Consider the following 18,413-nt stretch of genomic DNA (forward strand, 5'->3'; position numbering starts at 1 on the left):
TTCCCTTTATATTGTACTCCTTCATCCCATTTGACCTGCCAAAATGGACCACTACGCATTTATCTGGGTTGAAGTCCATCTGCCACTTCTCCGCCCAGTCTTGCATCCTATCTATTGCCCTCTGTAACTTGACATCCCTCCAGACTATCCACAACCCCACCAACCTTCGTGTCGTCAGCAAACTTACCAACCCATCCCTCCACTTCCTCATCCAGGTCATTTATGAAAATGACAAAAAGGGCTACAAAAAGTAGATGACAGAAAGGGCTCAGATTTACCTTGTCGCCAGGTATAATAGCTACAAAGTAAAGACGACCAACTCTGCAAATAAACTAACCAATGCTTTATTGAGGGAAACTATTATATACAGGACAGAGGTAAGGATGTTTCTGAACTCCACAACTTCCAGACTCCATCTGTCAAACAATCACATCTCTTCAATTGGCTCGATGGTTCATCCCACCCCGATAACACTCTCTCTTCCTCCCCCACTCTTCCTAATAAAGGGGCACGTCACCAAATAGTGAGTGTGCAGCTGGAAGCCAGGGGCAAAGGTCATGGACAGTAGATTTAGGAGGTGATAGGAATGGACTGGGCCACGATCTGGTTCTGTGACGAATTGAGTGAGTCTGTTGAAGCCATTATTTAATGTTTCCTATGACGTGAGCAAGAGTTTGCTGGACTGAAAGCCATCTCTGTAATGATGCAATGGTGACATTTACATTCACTGCCCTTGGTTTAAATGATCGGATTAAGCAGAGTGCACAGGGAGACAGGAGATTCTACAGTTGGATTGCATGTATTTGAGTGATGAGTGGACAGTGACTTTGGGACCATCCCAAATCCCTGTCTGTATATTCAGTGTCATGATGTGGAGATGCTGGCGTTGCCGGCATCTGAAGAAGGGGCTTGGAGCTCCGAAAGCTTGTGTGGCTTTTGCTACCAAATAAACCTGTTGGACTTTAACCTGGTGTTGTTAAAACTCTTACTGTGTAAATTCAGTCCCTTACATCTGCTTTCCTGGGTGTAGAGATTGTTGATCCACTAGTTTGTCAAATTCATTCACGATCTCAGCGAGTGAATGTTGTTCACCCTGTCCAAACGCTCCCCATTCCATATTGATGCACATTTCTCCACTATCACCATCCAATTTCTCAATGTTCTTCATCTGCTCCATGTAACAGGCGTTGGTGCCAGTTCCTGTGCATTAACCAGGACAGACACGCAGTGAGAGTCACACACAATATCACCCAGCACCCACAGCGCAGTGTCACCCAGCACCCATAGCGCAGTGTCACCCAGCACCCCATAGCACAGTGTCACCCAGCACCCATAGCACAGTGTCACCCAGCACCCACAGCGCAGTGTCACCCAGCACCCCATAGCACAGTGTCACCCAGCACCCATAGCACAGTGTCACCCAGCACCCATAGCACAGTGTCACCCAGCACCCATAGCGCAGTGTCACCCAGCACCCCATGTCACCCAGGAGCCAGAGCCCAGCATCACCCAGCATCCAGTACCCTATGTCACCCATTGCCCAACCTCACCCAGAATCCAGCGTCACCCAGTGCCTAGCCTCACCCAGCATCCAGTGCCTTATAGCACCCACAGCGCAGTGTCACCCAGCACCCACAGCGCAGTGTCACCCAGCACCCACAGCTCAGTGTCACCCAGCGCCCCATATTAGCCAGAGTCCAGTTCACCCAGTAGCCAGAGCCCAGTGTCACCCAGCACCCACGGTCCAGTGTCCCTGAGCATTGACCTATCTATATGTACCATCGCTTAGTGCCCTCTGGGACACATTGAAACAAAGACTCACCCACAATGAGACCAATTTCACACTTCGGGTCCTGGAAGGCAGCTGACATCATTGTTCCAACAGTATCATTTGCAAGAGCAACTACTTCCAGGTCAAGCTCCTGAAAAACCATTACACAGGAAACAAATCAACCATTCACTCCGGAAACAATTACCTGGGGAGCGGGTCAGTCCGTTACCTGGGGAGCGGGTCAGTCCGTTACCTGGGAAGGGGGTCAGTCCGTTACCTGGGGAGCGGGTCAGTCCGTTACCTGGGGAGCGGGTCAGTCCGTTACCTGGGGAGCGGGTCAGTCCGTTACCTGGGGTAGAATTTTGTGTACACCATGCACACTGGGTGGACTGAATCGGAAGCATCTGTGTTTCCCAGTCCCACCCATGATACACTGAATTGCTACTTAAGTGGCAGCCAATGTGAATTATGGCCGTGTTGGGTGAACGGGGTTGGCGAGAGCACGTGTGCGGTAGGTGTCGTGTCTAATGACAATCTGCTGTGAAGTTTAAAGGTGATGCACTAAGGCTGCTGAAGAAACCGGAGGATTCAGACTGCTATCTACTGGAAGGTACAGCAGGCAGGAGGGGATCTCCAGCTGACAGTTTCTCCGGTGAATATCTGTAAGCCCTGGTGGAGTTGGTGATAGCCAGGAGAGGCCTCATGAGGCCCAGGAATGGAAGGGAGGCCACCACGTCGCACCAAGAAGCCCTGGACAGAGGTGGCGCTGAGGTCAGTGGGACATCAATGGATTTCTGTGCTCAGCACTGGTGAGTTCTGATTGTGGACTGAGGGAGGTGCTCATCAATAGCAGGAATCAAGTGTGTGGGTTTCATTCAGTCTTTGGCACATATCTGCCCATGCATCTCAAGGCTGGACACAAATACCTGAGGCCTGGGTCCATCCAAGGGGTGGGAATGTCCTCTAGTCGCTTGGGGTGATTGGAATTGAGGTACAGTATGGGATGGTGCTGGAGGGAAAGGGTTCAGTTCTCAATGAAACTCTGCACTTACATTCAGGAGAAACAAAACCATAACAATCGTGAGTGAGCAGCCACTGGTGGTGGGGCGACTAACCTGGTGATCTTCAGCAGCCATGAGCTGGGAGTCCTGAAGCTTGAGAACAAGCGGAAGGGAGTCCTCAGGTCATGGAGGGGCTGGAGTCTCGGAGGAAGCTGAGAGCCCAGTGGGCTGAATCATGTCAGGATGAAGGTGAAAGTGATGAATGGGCTTTTCATCCATTAGAACAAACTCAGTCACTGAGCCACTTTACTATAACTGAGAGCAATCGCACTGGGCAGCATGTGTGGAAACTTGATAAGAGTGATGTTTCTGTCCAATTGCTTCAGATTAGCCGTCAACCAGAGTCAGCCATTGACACAATCACAACATGTACAGGTGGCACACCCTCTCCCAGCATCCAGCACGAATGCAGATACTGGCACCTTGATGGGCATTAACATGTTGGCTCAGTTGGTAGAGCTTAGCAGTGATGGCACATCACGCTTGTTGGTGGAGATAGTGGGTGCTGGGAGTGACCAGGGAGCCGGCATTCGGAGGACAATGCTGAGCCCTCTGGAGTCGTCCATAATTCGATTCCCAGTCGTCCATAATTCGATTCCCAGCTCGGGTCACTGTCTGTGTGGAGTTTGCACATTCTCCTCGTGTCGGCGTGGGTTTCCTCCGGGTGCTCCGGTTTCCTCCCACAGTCCAAAGATGTGCGGGTTAGGTTGATTGGCCAGGTTGAAAAATTGCCCCTTAGAGTCCTGGGATGTGAAGGTTAGAGGGATTAGCGGGTAAAATATGTGGGGGTAGGGCCTGGGTGGGATTGTGGTCGGTGCAGACTCGATGGGCCGAATGGCCTCCTTCTGCACTGTAGGGTTTCTATAAGGCAGCAAATGCTGGATGTCCAGTGGGATGCGGAGGGAGATGTGCCAGAGATCCTTGAGGGTCTGCGTACCATAGTCTCTGCCATGGAGGAGGCCTGGCTAAGTATTAGCTCTGCGATAATCCTGGGCTCAGAGTGCATAGCCTCATCCGGTGGTGATGCTGATGAAGAGGCAGCTCCAGGGACACGATGAGGGGCTCCTGAGGTTGTGGGCGGACCTGCAAGCCCTCACGCAGGCACCGTCTTCAGGAGGTGTGGCTGCAGGATGTGGCATTCAGTCTCTCCGATGGGTGCACATCCTTCATTGGTAAGCAGAGTCATTGCCTTATGATTATGCCTTCTTGATTACAGCCTCCTCTTCCTCGCCTTCTGCTCCCGGGATTTCCCAGGATCTGCACTTTAGTCGACATTGGTTTCTTTGTCTGAGGCAGGGCATTGGTAAGCTCTGTCTACACTTCTCACTGCGTCGCAAAGCAGCCAGCGTAATTAAGGACCCCACGCACCCTGGACACTCTGTCTTCCACCTTCTTCCGTCGGGAAAAAGATACAAAAGTCTGAGATCACATACCAACCGACTCAAAAACAGCTTCTTCCCTGCTGCTGTCAGACTTTTGAATGGACTTTCCTTGCATTAAGTTGATCTTTCTCTACACCTTAGCTATGACTGTAACACTACATTCATAAGAACATAAGAACATAAGAAATAGGAGCAGGAGTAGGCCATCTAGCCCCTCGAGCCTGCCCCGCCATTCAATAAGATCATGGCTGATCTGACGTGGATCAGTACCACTTACCCGCCTGATCCCCATAACCCTTAATTCCCTTACCGATCAGGAATCCATCCATCCGCGCTTTAAACATATTCAGCGAGGTAGCCTCCACCACCTCAGTGGGCAGAGAATTCCAGAGATTCACCACCCTCTGGGAGAAGAAGTTCCTCCTCAACTCTGTCTTAAACCGACCCCCCTTTATTTTGAGGCTGTGTCCTCTAGTTTTAACTTCCTTACTAAGTGGAAAGAATCTCTCCGCCTCCACCCTATCCAGCCCCCACATTATCTTATAAGTCTCCATAAGATCCCCCCTCATCCTTCTAAACTCCAACGAGTACAAACCCAATCTCCTCAGCCTCTCCTCATAATCCAAACCCCTCATCTCCGGTATCAACCTCTATATCCATTCGGTATCCATTCTGCACTCTCTCCTTTCCTTCTCTGTGAACGGTATGCTTTGTCTGTATAGCTCGCAAGAAACAGTACTTCGATCTACGGGTACAGGTTCATAGCTCCTTGAAAGTAGAGTCACAGGTGGACAGAGTGGTGAAGAAGGCATTCGGCATGCTTGGTTTCATTGGTCAGAACAGGAGTTGGGATGTCTTGTTGAAGTTGTACAAGTCATTGGTAAGGCCACACTTGGACTACTGTGTACAGTTCTGGTCACCCTATTATAGAAAGGATATTATTAAACTAGAAAGAGTGCAGAAAAGATTTACTAGGATGCTACCTCGACTTGATGGTTTGAATTATAAGGAGAGGCTGGATAGACTGGGACTTTTTTCTCAGGAGTGTAGAAGGCTGAGGGGTGATCTTATAGAGGTCTATAAAATAATGAGGGGAATAGATCAGCTAGATAATATCTTTTCCCAAAGGTAGGGGAGTCTAAAACTAGAGGGCATAGGTTTAAGGTGAGAGGGGAGAGATACAAAAGGGTCCAGAGGGGAAATTTTTTCACGCAGAGTGTGGTGAGTGTCTGGAACAAGCTGCCAGAGGTAGTAGTAGAGGTGGGTACAATTTTGTCTTTTAAAAAGCGTTTAGATAGTTACATGGGTACGATGGGTATAGAGGGATATGGGCCAAATGCGGGCAATTGGGACTAGCTTAGGGGTTTTAAAAAAAAAGGGCGCATGGACAAGTTGGGCCGAAGGGCCTGTTTCCATGCTGTAAACCTCTATGACTCTTTGTAACAATAATAAGTCAAATCAAATCAAATCAGGGAGATGAGTACTCACCTCAGAAAAATGGATGAGCTGGTTGTCGTCTCTGGGGCCTCCTTGTATGGCATCCTGGACGAGGGCAGCAGCTCCTCTACCTCTCTGCCAGGTACCGTGCCATCCTCTGAGGCCACATAGACTGAGGAGTACCCGACCATGTCACCAGGCGGTGCCTGTTGGTGACCTAACTGGATGTTTCGCTTTGTTTTGTGTTTTGCTTCTCACCATAAATAATTTATTTCTCAGAAATCATCAGTGTCCTGTGTGCTCGATTGGTGTCAACCTCATTAATGGCTGTGGTGAGATGTCTGGCATATCGATCTTTATCACTCAGGCAATGGGCTCAGTGTGACATGTTTGAGACTGGGGTGATGCCCATGGACTCTGAGAGGACAGACCATGCCAGCCTAGCCATGAAAGTGTGGAATCAGGGCCTTCCTGGTGTCCCTATCCCTGTGAAGGTTCTTGATTACAGCCTCCTCTTCCCCGCCTTCCGGCTCCCGGGATCTGCACTTCAGTTGACATTGATTTCCTATTCTGAGGCAGGTGCAGCAGCCCGGGTACTTTGCACAGATCTGGACAATTTGGGTCTTGTGTTCACTAACTATCTAAATTGCTGGCCGGCACCTTGAACCCCCTATGGGTGCAATCGATGGCACCTTGGGTGTGAGGAGAACCCGGCAATTGCAGCGAAGCCTCTGACCCCCTCAGCCTGGCTGAGCTGGTCTGTCCTGAAATGAAGCAATGTTCTTGCCTGCCTGAATGAAGAGTCAGTCAGCTGACTGTGAGACTCCACAAAGATCACCCACGTCGCCCTGGAATAATCCGGAGACGTAAGAGTTTAGGAAGTTGGTTACCAGGGAAACGGGTCAGTTGGTTACCAGGGAAACGGGTCAGTTGGTTACCTGAGAACCAGGTCAGTCCATTGCCAGGGTAATGGGTCAGTCAGTTTGGGTCTGTCACAGAAGCATCTGGGTGGAAGTCATTACCTGTCGGCGCTGAATAGCTTCTCTCAGGAGCTGTACCACATCCTTTCCGACACAGTCTGGAACACTGAATCCCTTGGTCCAGTTTAACAGGATCGCCTGCAGGGCAGAATAGAGCTGGGATTGGTGAACGGGGTATTTATCAATCTGGTGACTCAATGCTGTTCAATATTGTTGTGATGAGTCCCCTCAGGGTCATGTGACGCAATTATGCAATCAGATGGGAGCACACAAATCCCAGGGTTTTTACTGTCAGAATTGTTCCCAGAGCTGCATGCTGAAGACACATATTGAAGCATTCTGTACATAGTTTGAGTTAGTTAATAGCTGTTGTTGTTGTTAACAAGGTGGTCACCATTCATTATGATTATTACATTGGCAACAAGGAAAATGGAAGTACCTGAAACCAGAGTAGAAAGTGCAAAGGAGACCTGGGCGGCACGGTAGCACAGTGGTTAGCACTGCTGCTTCACAGCTCCAGGGTCCCGGGTTCGATTCCCGGCTCGGGTCACTGTCTGTGTGGAGTTTGCGCAGTCTCCTCGTGTCTGCGTGGGTTTCCTCCGGGTGCTCCGGTTTCCTCCCACAGTCCAAAGATGTGCGGGTTAGGTTGATTGGCCAGATTAAAAATTGCCCCTGTGATGCGTAGGTTAGTGGGATTAGTGGGTAAAATATGTGGGGGTAGGGCCTGGGTGGGATTGTGGTCGGTGCAGACTCGATGGGCCGAATGGCCTCCTTCTGCACTGTAGGGTTTCTATGATTTCTATGATGATTTCTGGTTTGAAATGGTCCAACGTGCAAAGAGGAAATCAGCAACATGCCTATCATTGGCATGTTAGAGCCATTTGATGTAAATTTTGAAGACTGGATATAATATGTAATACTTGCAAGGCCAGGTGGTTAAGATCAGGCAGAAGGCGAAAAATCAGGTTCGTGCCCGATTTCTCACTCCCCCAATCTTACCAGCACTGTTTTGCCAGTGAAATCGGCTTTGCGATTTAAATATTAATGATATGCTTTGCATGTCATTACTAGACTGATTCCTGGACTGGCAGGACTGACACGCGAAGAGAGACTGGATCAGCTGGGCTTGTACTCACTGGAATTTAGAAGAATGAGAGGGAATCTCATAGAAACATATAAAATCCTGGAGAGACTAGATGTGGGAAGAATATTCCCGATGTTGGGGAAGTCCAGAACTAGGGGTCACAGTCTGAGAATAAGGGGTAAGTCAACCAGGACTGAGATGAGGAAGAACTTCTTCACTCAAAGAGTTGTGAACCTGTGGAATTCTCTACCACAGAAAGCTGTTGGAGCCAGTTCGTTAGATATGTTCAAGAGGGAGCTGGACGTGGCCCTTGTGGCTAAAGGAATCAAGGGATATGGAGAGAAAGTGGGAGTGGGATACTGAAAGTGCATGATCAGCCATGATCATATTGAATGGTGGTGCAGGCTCAAAGGGCCGAATGGCCTACTCCTGCACCTATTTTCTATATTTCTATGTCATTAACGAGTCCTGGACACTATCGTCCAGGCTCCCTTACCTGTATCATCTCACCAGCCAATGTTCTCCCCGACGAGAATCACATATGGTCACCACCAACACAGATCAGACGTGATGGCTATGCTGCGGTGATGGGGGGCCATTGAAGCCCCCCCAGAGTTGTCGGAGGCGGGGCCAAGCAGTGCCCATGGGGCTCACCTGGTACCCTGGGCACTGCCCCCTGTACTAACTGTGCTGGAGCAGTGCCAAGAGAGTGGAGCCAAAGTAGGTGCAAAGCCAGAGTGGAGGAGCTAGAGGGAACAGAGCCACGAGAGGGGTGTGACATGCAGGGAGCTCTTCAGGGGTGGGACGGAAGAGGGATCTCTGTGGGGGGGGGGGGGGTGGAGGTTATTGGCAGGAAGGGGAAGGGGGAACTCTGCCAGGGGGGCAATTAACAGTTGGGGGGGTCGTGATGTCTGTGGGACAGCATTCCCAATGTGCATGAGGGGGTGTCCTCCAAGTCCATGGGGGGAGAACATAGAACATTACAGCGCAGTACAGGCCCTTCGGCCCTCGATGTTGCGCCGACCAGTGAAACCAATCTAAAGCCCATCTAATCTACACTATTCCAATATCATCCATATATATAGAACATAGGGAGGGTGGCTGGGCGGCAGGAGAGTGGGACTCCTGCGCAGATCTCAGCAGCCAGTTTCACCGGCAAGCTGAGGATCCAACCCACGCCCTGCTGGCAACAATCACCTCGCCCTAAGTGCCAAACGGGCAGGAAAACAGGTTTCAGACCTGTTTTTAGGGCAAGTTTGAAAATGCAATCTTACAGCACTTAGTGCAAACAAAAACGTGTGATTCTCGCCAGCAAGAGGAGGTGAGATGGTGGAGCCTGAGTTCACCAGAGAAGCTGGTTGCTGAGCTCCAGGGGTGCCATTGGGCAAGCGACCCAATCTCCCAGTGTCAAATAACCATGTAATTAATAATTAAATCAGCTTCATTCAGCCGATTCCGCCAGTATGATTGGGGAGGTGAAAACCCAGACACGTTTCTGATCTTTTGCCTCCTGCCTGATCTTACCACCTCACCTCACTGAAAGTTGGGCGAGATGAGGTCGTAAGATCGCCCCCTTCAAAATTATTTGGAAAAGTTCCACCCATAATTTGGTCAGAAGTTTAACATCCCTAGATGCTCCTGATACCAAAACTTTTGCAGAGCTTTTGGAACTAGTAAAAGGGCAATACCATCTTAAACCCTCAGTAGCATTGCAAAGGTACAAATTTAATTCAATGGGGAAAGCCCAAGGAGAGACCATTGTGACCTTTGTAGCAAGGTTAGGACAAATAGCGAAGTACTGCGAGTTTGGTTCAGCATTGAATGGCATGTTGAGGAATCGTTTGATATGCGATGTAAACTGGCAGAGTCAGAAGTAACTTTCAAAAAGGCACTGGAAGTGGCCCTAGCAGTGGAAAGTGCAGAGAAGGGTGTCTTAGAGCCGTAGAGTGTGCAGATCAGCAAGAACCACCAGGTATGGTGGGAAGCTGCTAACAGCGGTGGTGCCAAGAGCGAGGGTGCTGGTTTAAGTAAAGAGAGAAGTGTTGACACCAGAAGAATTCAAAAGTAGAGGAAATAAAGTCAACAGTCTAGGAATAATGTAGACAACTACCAATGCGGGGGGAGTCACTCCTAAGAGAAGTGCTGATTCAGAGAAGCAGAATGCTTCACATTCTGGAGAAGAGGCTACATAAGGCACAAATGCAGAAGCAAGCAGGGCTTATCCAGTACAAGCAAGGTAAGTATCCAGTTTCAGTATATAACATGGAGAGTCGTCCAGAAGGTGAACCAAATATTTTGTTAATGAATTACAGAGGGGTTAGCCCCAATTACATTGGTGCAATTGGTGAATGGCTGTCCACTGAAGATGGAGGTGTGCACGGGGAACATTCGCTATAGTCAGTGGGGAACAAACATACTCCAAGGAGGGGTTCAAACCCTGAGGCAGCCACACGAGCCACATAATCTGGTGAAGCTATTCAAATTGTAGGAAAGACAATCAACTCCTAAAAGCTACAGAAAGCAGTCTGCTCAAAGAACAAATACAATTACAGCACAGGAACAGGCCCTGGAGACTGTATCCCTCTATTCCCATCCTCTTCATGTATTTGTCAAGACACCCTTTAAATGTCACTATCGTAAAGTTAGTGCTCAGTTACTGTCAATTGTGGTATTGGGCTAAGGACCAAGTTAGATGGGATGTGACTGGCTTTAGGAGATCAATTTAAACTGGCTAGAAAGTTTTAAAATAAATGAGAAGGGCCTGCAGGAAGTCCTCAGAAGTTGCCAAGAAGTAATTGAAGAAGAGTTGGGGGTGATCAAATATTTAAAGATGAATCCATGTTGATCCCGAAACTACGCCAAGATTTAACAGGGTGAGACCTGTGTCCGACTCATTATTTGAAAAGGTTGAGACAGAGCTGAAACATTCAGAAGACTTGGGCATCATGAAGCCCTTGCAATTCTCAGAGTGGACATCACTGTAGTTAAACCAGAGAAGACCATCTGTATATGCAGAGACCACAAGTTTAAGTTTAAATTTATTTATTCGTGTCACAAGTAGGCTTACATTAACACTGCAATGAAGTTACTGTGAAAATCCCATAGTCACCACACTCCGGCGCCTGTTCAGGTACACTGAGGGAGAATTTAACACGGCCAATGCACCTAACCTGCATATCTTTCGGACTGTGGGAGGAAACCGGAGCACCCAGGGGAAACCTACGTAGACACAGGGAGAACTTGCAGACTCCGCACAGACAGTGACCCAAGCTGGGAATCGACCTGAGTCCCTGGTGCTGTGAGGCAGCAGTGCTGACCACTGTGCCACCTGTCACAAGTTGATGGTTATCTAGGCTGCAAAGCTTCCCAAGATAGAGGATCTGTACGCAAACTTGGCTGGAGGGGGTCTAATGTATATCAAGCTAGACATGAGCCACGCTTACCAACAATTGGAGCTGATCAACACATTGAGGGAGTACATCACCATCAAGGGTGATGGTACACGTCTACCATTTGGGGTCTTGTCATGCCATTTTTCAATGTACAATGGAGCATTTGTTGCAGGATTTATCCAGAGTTGTCTGTGATCTATACAATGTTCTGATAACAGGATCCACCGAGGAAGAACAGTTAGCCAATCTGGACAAAGCCTTGAAGAGATTTGAAAAGGTACCTTCCAAGCAAATGAGGTGGATGATCTGGGTTATAGAGTGGATGCACAGGGGTTACATCCTTTGGAGGACAAAGTGAGAGCCATCAAAGAAGCACTGGCCCTTAGGAATATCTCACAACCCAAGCCCTTCCTTGGGCAAGTCAATGACTAAGGGCAGTTCCTCCCAAATCTATCAACATTGCTGGCATCTTTGCATGGACTATTGAAGAAATGAGAGAGGTGGTGCTGGAAAACCACAAAAGGAGCCTTTCAACCAAGTCAAACAAGCACTTCAATCATCATGCCCATTAGTACATTTTGATAATAAGATAATATTTTAACCCCACTCAAAAGTTGGTTCTTACTTGTGATACATCCCTGTGTGTGATGTGAGCTGTGCTACCCCAAATGGTGGATGGTGGATCAGTAAATTTGCTGATGACACCAAGATTGGTGGAGTAGTGGATGAGGTGGAGGGCTGTTGTAGGCTGCAAAGAGACATAGATAGGATGCAAAGCTGGGCTGAAAAATGGCAAATGGAGTTTAACCCTGATAAATATGAGGTGATTCATTTTGGTAGGACTAATTTAAATGTGGATTACAGGGTCAAAGGTAGGGTTCTGAAGACTGTGGAGGAACAGAGAGATCTTGGGGTCCATATCCACCGATCTCTAAAGGTTGCCAGTCAAGTGGATAGAGCTGTGAAGAAGGCCTATAGTGTGTTAGCTTTTCTTAACAGGGGGTTGGAGTTTAAGAGCTGTGGGGTTATGCTGCAACTGAACAGGACCTTGGTGAGACCACATTTGGAATATTGTGTGCAGTTCTGGTCACCTCACTATAAGAAGGATGTGGAAGCGCTGGAAAGAGTGCAGAGGAGATTTACCAGGATGCTGCCTGGTTTGGAGGGTAGGTCTTATGAGGAAAGGTTGAGGAAGCTAGGGCTGTTCTCTCTGGAGCGGAGGGGGCGGAGGAGGCTGAGGGGAGACTTAATAGAGGTTTATAAAATGATGAAGGGGATAGATAGAGTGAACGTTCAAAGACTATTTCCTCGGGTGGATGGAGCTATTACAAGGGGGCATAACTATAGGGTTCGTGGTGGGAGACATAGGAAGGATATCAGAGGTAGGTTCTTTACGCAGAGAGTGGTTGGGGTGTGGAATGGACTGCCTGCAGTGATAGTGGAGTCAGACACTTTAGGAACATTTAAGCGGTTATTGGATAGGCACATGGAGCACACCAGGATGATAGGGAGTGGGATAGCTTGATCTGGGTTTCAGATAAAGCTCGGCACAACATCGTTGTGTTCTATGGGTCAGAGAGACCCATTGGATACGTATCCAGAACTCTTTCAAATCCAGAAAAAAGGTATTCTCAAATTGAAAAGGAAGGTTTAGCCGTGATTTGCAGGAATAAAAGAATTCAGTGGTGTCTGTGAGAGACATTTCACTGTCATAACCAACCTCTGTTAGGGCTTTTTAAGGAAGACAAATCTAATCCCCCAATTGCATCTGCTGAAATACAATGATGGGCATTGATATTAGCGGCCAGAGCCCATGCAGACACCCTAAGTCATCTCCCATTTCCAGAAAGTACACTACCCCCTCCAGTACCTCAAGAGATTGTAATGGCCCTAAACATTTTTGATACATTGCCTGCAATGGCACAACAGATAAAGGTCTGGACAGGGCGACACGGTGGCACAGTGGTTAGCATTGCTGCCTCACAGCACCAGGGACCCGGGTTCAATTCCGGCCTCAGCTCACTGTCTGTGTGGAGTTTACACATTCTCCCCGTGTCTGCGTGGGTTTCCTCCGGGTGCTCCGGTTTCCTCCCACACTCCAAAGATGTGTGGGTTAGCTGGATTGGCCATGCTAAATTGTCAGACAGACTAGCTAGAGTAAATACATGGGCTTATGGGGATAGGGCCTGGGTGGCCCTAACTGTTGCAGTTGTGAGATCAACAAGTGTTGATCTCAGTGAAACCCAGGAAATAATGGAAAGTGATGTACCTGGACAAGAAAAGAGTCGGCCTCAAAGTCCAACTCAATCTACCACTGCTGCTGAATCACACCAATCTGAGCTACACCTGAGAAAGCAAAAATTCATTGACAGACTGAGTGTCTGATGAACTATGTTAAAAATATTTATTTTTGTTAATGTTGGACTTAAAGGGAGAGGGATGTGGTAGCGAGCCCCTTTAGGAGAGCAAGTGTCTGGAGGGTCATGTGACCTGATTGCCCAATGGGGAGGGAGCGTGCGAATCCCGGGCTGAGCAGGGATTTTCACCATTGGAATCAATCCTAGAGCTGATTGAAGAAGATGTATATTGAAGCACTCTGTACAAAAATTGTTGTTAACCTGGTGGTCGGGTCACCAATCATTACAATTATCACAAGTATAAAATTCATAATATAAATTGATGCCGGTTGAATTGTGCTCTGAGACTGAGATGCAACGGGAGCAAGGCAGTAATATCCCAGCTGGGTTCTCACCTGGTCCAGGCTGATCTGTTTACAAGGGAAGGAGAAGGTGAATCCCAGAGGAAGGCGTTCTGTGATTTTCTGATTTGACAGAAACTTGGCAACACAGTCCACAATGTGATCAAAGAGCTATAAAAGAGCAAAGATTAGGGCCTCTCCCAGAACCCACACTGAAGTATCAAATAAAGCAAATCACCTCAACATGAAGCTGGACAAATAACATTCAGATTGGTGATTGGCGAATGACCCTGATTAAAGAGACAAATGCAGACACACAGCTCACCAGCGACCCCCCCCCCCAACCAAACCCCACTCCCCCACCCCCCCCTTCCCCCACCAGCTCCTGTCAGTAGAATACTGTGTCTGGTTTTAGTGTTAAGGGCGTGGCTGATGGTAAATGCCAAACTGTTCAAATCCCAAATGGGAAACTTGATACAACTCATAGAAATCATAGAAACCCTACAGTGCAGAAGGAGGCCATTCAGCCCATCAACTCTGCACCGACCACAATCCCACCCAGGCCCTACCCCCACATATTTTACCCGCTAATCCCTCTAACCTACGCATCTCTGGACTTCTAAGGGGCAATTTTTAACCTGGCCAATCAACCTAACCCGCACATCTTTGGACTGTGGGAGGAAACCAGAGCACCCGGAGGAAACCCACGCAGACACGAGGAGAATGTGCAAACTCCACACAGACAGTGACCCGAGCCGGGAATCGAACCTGGGACCCTGGAGCTGTGAAGCAGCAGTGCTAACCACTGTGCTACCGTGCCGCCCACATATTCCCACATATTTATTTATTTTTCATTTGTGTAGGATGAGGGGAGGTTTGGAAATCCAGAAATGATGTCCCCGACTACTTGTGATAAAGTTAAAGTAAAATAAATGTTTATTAAGAAATAGAAAAAATACAATTACACTTGATCACAACACTGCCTTCGCACGTTAAAACAGTTCAAAACTATCTTCATTTAACTACCTTCAGAGTTAACCTTCCTTGTATCTGTTCGGTAACTCCTTATAGATTTTAAAATCTATAAAATTCCAGCACTTTTTAACCACAAGATACCTTTAATTTCTCTTCAGGGGCCCTCTGAGGTTAACAACAGCTGACCTTTCAGATCTGACTTTGTTGACACTGCTTGCTGGGAGTTTGACCAGCTATTACTGCTGCCTGTTGAAATCCAAAACAGCCACCCCATACGCTTCAACATCTTCTTAAATATGTTCTTAACCATCGATCTCTCCATTGTCTCACCCAGTCTCTTTAGAACTGCTGTCTCTCAGAATTGAATGACTTTCTTTTAAATTCTACTAAAGTAAGAGTAAGCTCACTCTATCCACACTTTACCTATCACACCTTTCTTTCACATCTTGTATATCAAGATGAATCAGAGCAACCCATTCAAATCTATTCCTGTTCTGTAAACATCCTTCTAACTTACCTTACTTAAACATCAGTTTGATGTATTTCTAGGCTTATTACCATATCAAACCCACAGCTTAGAATCATGCAGTCACCCCGGCTTTAATTACCACTCCCACCACTCACCCATCCCCAACAGTTTAAAAATTATGACAAGAATATCACCAACAGAAAATATTACAATGATTGTCATAAGAACATAACAACCAGGAGCAGGAGTAGGCCATCTGGCCCCTTGAGCCTGCTCCGCCGTTCAATAAGATCATGGCTGATCTTTTTGTGGACTCAGCTCCCCTTACCCGCCCGCTCACCATAACCCTTAATTTCCTTTACTGTTCAAAAATTTATCTATCCTTGCCTTAAAAACATTCAATGAGGTAGCCTCAACTGCTTCACTGGGCAGGGAATTCCACAGATTCACAATCCTTTGGGTGAAGAAGTTCCTCCTCAACTCAGTTCTAAATCTGCTTCCCCTTATTTTGAGGCTATGCCCCCTAGTTCTAGTTTCACCCGCCAGTGGAAACAACTTCCCTGCCTCTATCTTATCTATTCCCTTCATAATCTTCTATGTTTCTATAAGATCTCCCCTCATTCTTCTGAATTCCAATGAGTATAGCCCCAGTCTACTCAGTCTCTCCTCATAAGCCAATCCTCTCAACTCCGGAATCAACCTAGTGAATCTCCTCTGCACCCCCTCCAGTGCCAATATATCCTTTCTCAAGTAAGGAGACCAAAACTGTACACAGTATTCCAGGTGCAGCCTCACCAGCACCTTATACAGCTGCAACATAATCTCGCTGTTTTTAAACTCCATCCCTCTAGCAATGAAGGACAAAATTCCATTTGCCTTCTTAGTTACCTGCTGCACCTGCAAACCAACTCCTTGAGATTCCTGCCCAAGGACACCCAGGTCCCTCTGCACAGCAGCATGCTGCAATTTTTTACCATTTAAATAATAGTCCATTTTGATAGTGTGACATAAACCCAAGATCCCGGTTTAGGCCGTCCTCATGTGTGCGGAACTTGGCTATCAGTTGTTGCTCAGTGACTCTGCGCTGTCGTGTGTCGTGAAGGCCGCCTTGGAGAACACTTACCTGAAGATCAGAGGCTGAATGCCCGTGACCGCTGAAGTGCTCCCCAACAGGAAGAGAACAGTCTTGTCTGGTGAAAGTCGAGCGGTGTTCATTCATCCGTTGTCGCAGCGTCTGCATGGTTTCCCCAATGTACCATGCCTTGGGATAGCCTTTCCTGCAGCGTATCAGGTAACAACATCGGCTGAGTTGCAAGAGTAGGTACCGTGTACCTGGTAGATGGTGTTCTAGCATGAGATGATGGCATCCGTGTCGATGATCCGGCACGTCTTGCAGAGGTTGCTGTGGCAGGGTTGTGTGGTGTCGACAACCAATGTGGCTACGACAACGGATGAATGAACACCACTCGATAATCACCAGGCAAGACTGTTCTCTTCCTGTGGGGGAGCACTTCAGCGGTCACGGGCATTCAGCCTTTGATCTTCGGGTAAGCGTTCTCCAAGGCGGCCTTCACGACACACGACAGCGCAGAGTCGCTGAGCAGAGACTGATAGCCAAGTTCCGCACACATGAGGACGGCCTAAACCGGGATCTTGGGTTTATGTCACATTATCAGTAACCCCCACAGCTTGCCTCCTGGACTTGCAGAATCTCACTGGCTGTCCTGTCTGGAGACAATACACATCTCTTTAATCTGTGCTTAATGCTCCCTCCACTCACATTGTCTGTATCTTTAAGACCTGGTTGGCTGTAGAGATTCGCATTCTAATCAGTATTCTGTAACTTGATTTTGTGTCTCTGTGCCCTGTCTGAGAGCAGATATCCACTCCATATGACGAAGGAGCAGCGCTCCGAAAGCTAATGGCATTTGCTACCAAATAAACCTGTTGGACTTTAACCTGGTGTTGTTAAAACTCTTACTGTGTCAACAAATAAGGTCAGAGTTGGTCAAAATGGTAAAAATACAGTATTAAGGCCCTTTGTCTGAATGCTCACAGCAACCTTAACAAAATGATGGATTGATAGCACAAATAGAAATAAATAAAGTTTATTTATTAGTCACAATTAAGCTTACATTAACACTGCAATGAAGTTACTGTGAAATTTCCCTGGTCGCCACAGTCTGGCACCTGTTTGGGTCAATGCACCTAACCAGCCCGCCTTTCAGAATGTGGGAGGAAACCGGAGCACCCGGCGGAAACCCGCAGACACGAGGAGAACGTGCAAACTCCACAGTGACCTGAGCCGGGAATCGGACACAGGTCCCTGGCACTGTGAAGCAGCAGTGCTAACCACTGTGCCACCGTGCCATCCAGTGAGTATGATATGATAGCCATTATGGATAAGTGGTCATGTGAGTATGAGATGATAGCCATTATGGATAAGTGGTTGCAATGTGACCAAGATGGGGACCTAAATATTCAGAGGTATTTGATATTTTGGAAAGACAGGAGGTTAAAAAGCGGAGGTGGAGTGGCTCTGTAAATAACATATTTGATCAGTATGTTTGTGAGAAATGATGTTGGTTCAGATGATCTGGATGTAGAATCAGTTTAGGGTGGAGGTAAAAAAAAGAAGCAAAGGGAAGACGTTGCATACAACTGTGGTTTATAGGCCTCCGAAAAGTGGCTGCACTGTGTGAGCGAGGGAGCGTGCGTGGTGGTGGTGGTGGAGGTGGGGGGGTGCTAATTGGTTTGCGAGGCTTGCAAAAAAGGCACTGTATTAATCGCTGTTGAATTTAATATTGTAAGAAGTCTCACAACACCAGGTTAAAGTCCAACAGGTTTATTTGGTAGCACAAGCCACTAGCTTTCGGAGCGCTGCCCCTTCATCATTGCTTACCTGATGAAGGGGCAGCGCTCCGAAAGCTAGTGGCTAGTGCTACCAAATAAACCTGTTGGACTTTAACCTGGTGTTGTGAGACTTCTTACTGTGTTTACCCCAGTTCAACGCCGGCATCTCCACATCATGAATTTAATATTCACATTGATGGGACAAATCAAATTGGCAAAGGCATTCAAGACAGTTTCTGAGAAAAATATATTATGGAATTCAGTGAACACCAGTCTATTCATAATAAAAAATCCTCCTAAAAGCGTGATCA

The 18,413-nt window shown here is 47.6% G+C and overlaps 1 protein-coding gene across 1 annotated transcript in view; it reads right to left on the reverse strand.

Moving 5' to 3' along the window:
• Nucleotides 1-18,413, reverse strand: part of LOC144505534 (hexokinase-1-like) — a 93,814-nt gene that overhangs the window by 42,361 nt on the left and 33,040 nt on the right. Inside the window, exons 4-7 of the mRNA XM_078231661.1 lie at nt 13,860-13,976; nt 6,674-6,769; nt 1,823-1,922; nt 1,011-1,200 (exon numbers count right to left, since the gene is read on the reverse strand). Coding sequence (XP_078087787.1) covers nt 1,011-1,200; nt 1,823-1,922; nt 6,674-6,769; nt 13,860-13,976 — 503 coding nt within the window. The remainder of the gene's footprint in view (nt 1-1,010; nt 1,201-1,822; nt 1,923-6,673; nt 6,770-13,859; nt 13,977-18,413) is intronic.

The sequence above is a fragment of the Mustelus asterias genome, chromosome 16, assembly GCF_964213995.1.
Source record: "Mustelus asterias chromosome 16, sMusAst1.hap1.1, whole genome shotgun sequence".
Taxonomy (NCBI): Eukaryota; Metazoa; Chordata; class Chondrichthyes; order Carcharhiniformes; family Triakidae; genus Mustelus; species Mustelus asterias.